At 34.9% G+C, this 2,384-nt stretch overlaps 1 protein-coding gene across 1 annotated transcript in view; it reads right to left on the reverse strand.

Moving 5' to 3' along the window:
* Positions 1-1,593: 1,593 nt before the first annotated feature.
* LOC106458425 (retinol dehydrogenase 11-like) overlaps positions 1,594-2,384 on the reverse strand; it is a 33,119-nt gene continuing 32,328 nt past the window's right edge. The window contains exon 7 of the mRNA XM_013917936.2: positions 1,594-1,884. Coding sequence (XP_013773390.1) covers positions 1,711-1,884 — 174 coding nt within the window. The 3' untranslated portion in view covers positions 1,594-1,710. The remainder of the gene's footprint in view (positions 1,885-2,384) is intronic.

Genomic DNA, 2,384 nt, shown 5'->3' on the forward strand with positions numbered 1-2,384 from the left:
ATTTCATTCCTTTAAGTTCCACACTCAGTCCTTTTTTGGCTGCACCTTTTTTTTCACACCTAAGGTGTTTTTAATTACATATTATGAATTTATGTCAATACACACCATAAAACAACAGCAAGTAATAAAGTGACACTCGATAGTAACCAACATTATCTTTATGTCTGCAACCCTATTATTTGGAACTGACCTATATTTTACAGAACCAGCCAGATTCTTTAAAATATATGGTGGTAGTTTATCCTATCTAAAGCAGTGTTAATAATTTCGTTTATAGTAATAACGCCATGGAAAAGAACCACGTTACAACAATTAGGTAAGGCTTATAGTTTGAGGAAGAGTAGTATCGTCGAATATTGTTGCTTTAAGATCGGCGTCAGTTTGGCAATTAGCAGACTCTCTTTCATCTGTAATTTATGTTTATCCTCAGCTTGACTACCAAAAGTTGTCCCCTCCACCGCTGGGTGGGTTGTCTGTTCGTATATACCATGCTCCTGGCAAACCAAGAGAATTCATCCAGTGTTGTACACATTCTGTTTTCGACAACAAATAAAATGGAACTGAAGAGAGAGAACTAAGAAAGATATGAACTGAGACTCAGGACCTGAGTATATTTTCAAAATAAGCAAAAACTCTCAGATCTTTTCTCCACGTCAACATTATGTTTATCACCACACAGTCTACAGTAATTAAGCTCGAGAAAGACTTCAATAACCATTCGAAAACTTCCAGCTCATAAAATAAGCGATATGTGTTAATAAATTCATTTTTATGTATTTTATGTTGAAACATTAAATAATGTGGAAATGCTATTAAGGTATTTAGAAAGAACAACGAAATATAAAAGCTTTCATGCTTTGAATGAAGTACACTATTATCAAGCACAATTGAAATTAAATTTTATATTTTTTAAGGGAATTACTAAACACGTACAGAACAATAAGAAAAAAAAAAGAATAATTGTATATAGGAAACCAAAACCAAAAATAATAACAAATTGAAACTGTAGAAAACAACGAAATGTTACATAAAACAGCCTCCCCAGTGGCACAGTGTTTTGTCTGCGGACTTATACCGCTAGAAATCTGGTTTCGATACTTGTGAGGGGTAGAGCATAGAAAGCCCTTTGTGTAGATTTATAACACTAGAGGGAAGGCAGCTAGTCATCACCACCCACCGCCAACTCTTGGGCTACTCTTTTACCAACGAATAGTGAGATTTACCGTCACTTATAACGCCCCACGGCTGAAAGGGCGAGCATGTTTGGCGGGACGGGGATTCGAACCCGCGACCCTCAGATTGCGAGTCGAGCGCCCTAATCACCTGCCCATATTCATTATGTCTTATAATAATTATTTTTAAATTAAAATGCTGCAATATGTATGCATATCCGAAGAAGTAAATTCAAAGTGTATGCAACTTAACGATGTTTTAAAATCATGTTCTTAGAAGAAGTGTACTCAACTGTGCTTACTTTAATTAAAAAACAACAACATAAATAGCAGTTTTATAAAAACCCTGTGGTTTTGAAACCTATAAAGGACAAATGTGTTGTGCTCTGAAAAAATTATTACGTACAGTTATCTGTCAATTTTTTTATTTTTATTTTTTTACATTTTTGATTTTATACTATTAAAACTGCTCTTTAGACGGCGTGTTTTTCGGGTCATTAGGTATAAGCCTTCGTCATGTGCCTGCTTTAGCTTGGAATTACAATCTAGTCATCTCTTCGCTAACCTCCCATAGCTTTTGTGCTATCTTCATGTCCATGGCTTTAGCACTCGTTCCCACAACCTTGCAATCAGAGAAGTAGCTCCCAGAAAAGGATTCGATTCCTGGTTTTACAGCGAGAAAGACTGTAGTTTGTGCACCCTGTAAAGCGGTCTGAAATACGACAAACATCAACTAAGGAAGTAATAATACATGTCTTAAAACTTTTTTTACTACTAAACTTTACTACACAAATAAAAAAGAACGATATGTGTGTGATTTGCATTCATAAATTATATTACGATGACCATCAAAACATCTCTCAGTGAGAAAAATTCAACGGCTGTATCAGCTTTTATTAGATCGTTATTCAGATGTTAACGTAAAATAATAAACTGTTAAAGAATTGAGGCTATTTTTCAATAGAGTTGTTTAAACATTTGTTTAACAACAAGTAAGAGCTTGGAATGGGCTATTCTTTCATTTGGGTGTGTGTCTTGAGCCAGACTAGTTTCGGAGAATTCCACTCCTCATCAGTGACCCTGGACACTACAACCAATGAAATATCAGACCAAACCAAACATTTATAGTAGTGAGGTATCGAAAATCGAAATGGTGTATTTAAGTGTTTTACACTCACAAAAAAGAAACGTATCATTCTATAGGCATTTGAA

Source organism: Limulus polyphemus, unplaced genomic scaffold (assembly GCF_000517525.1).
Source record: "Limulus polyphemus unplaced genomic scaffold, Limulus_polyphemus-2.1.2 Scaffold461, whole genome shotgun sequence".
NCBI lineage: Eukaryota > Metazoa > Arthropoda > Merostomata > Xiphosura > Limulidae > Limulus > Limulus polyphemus.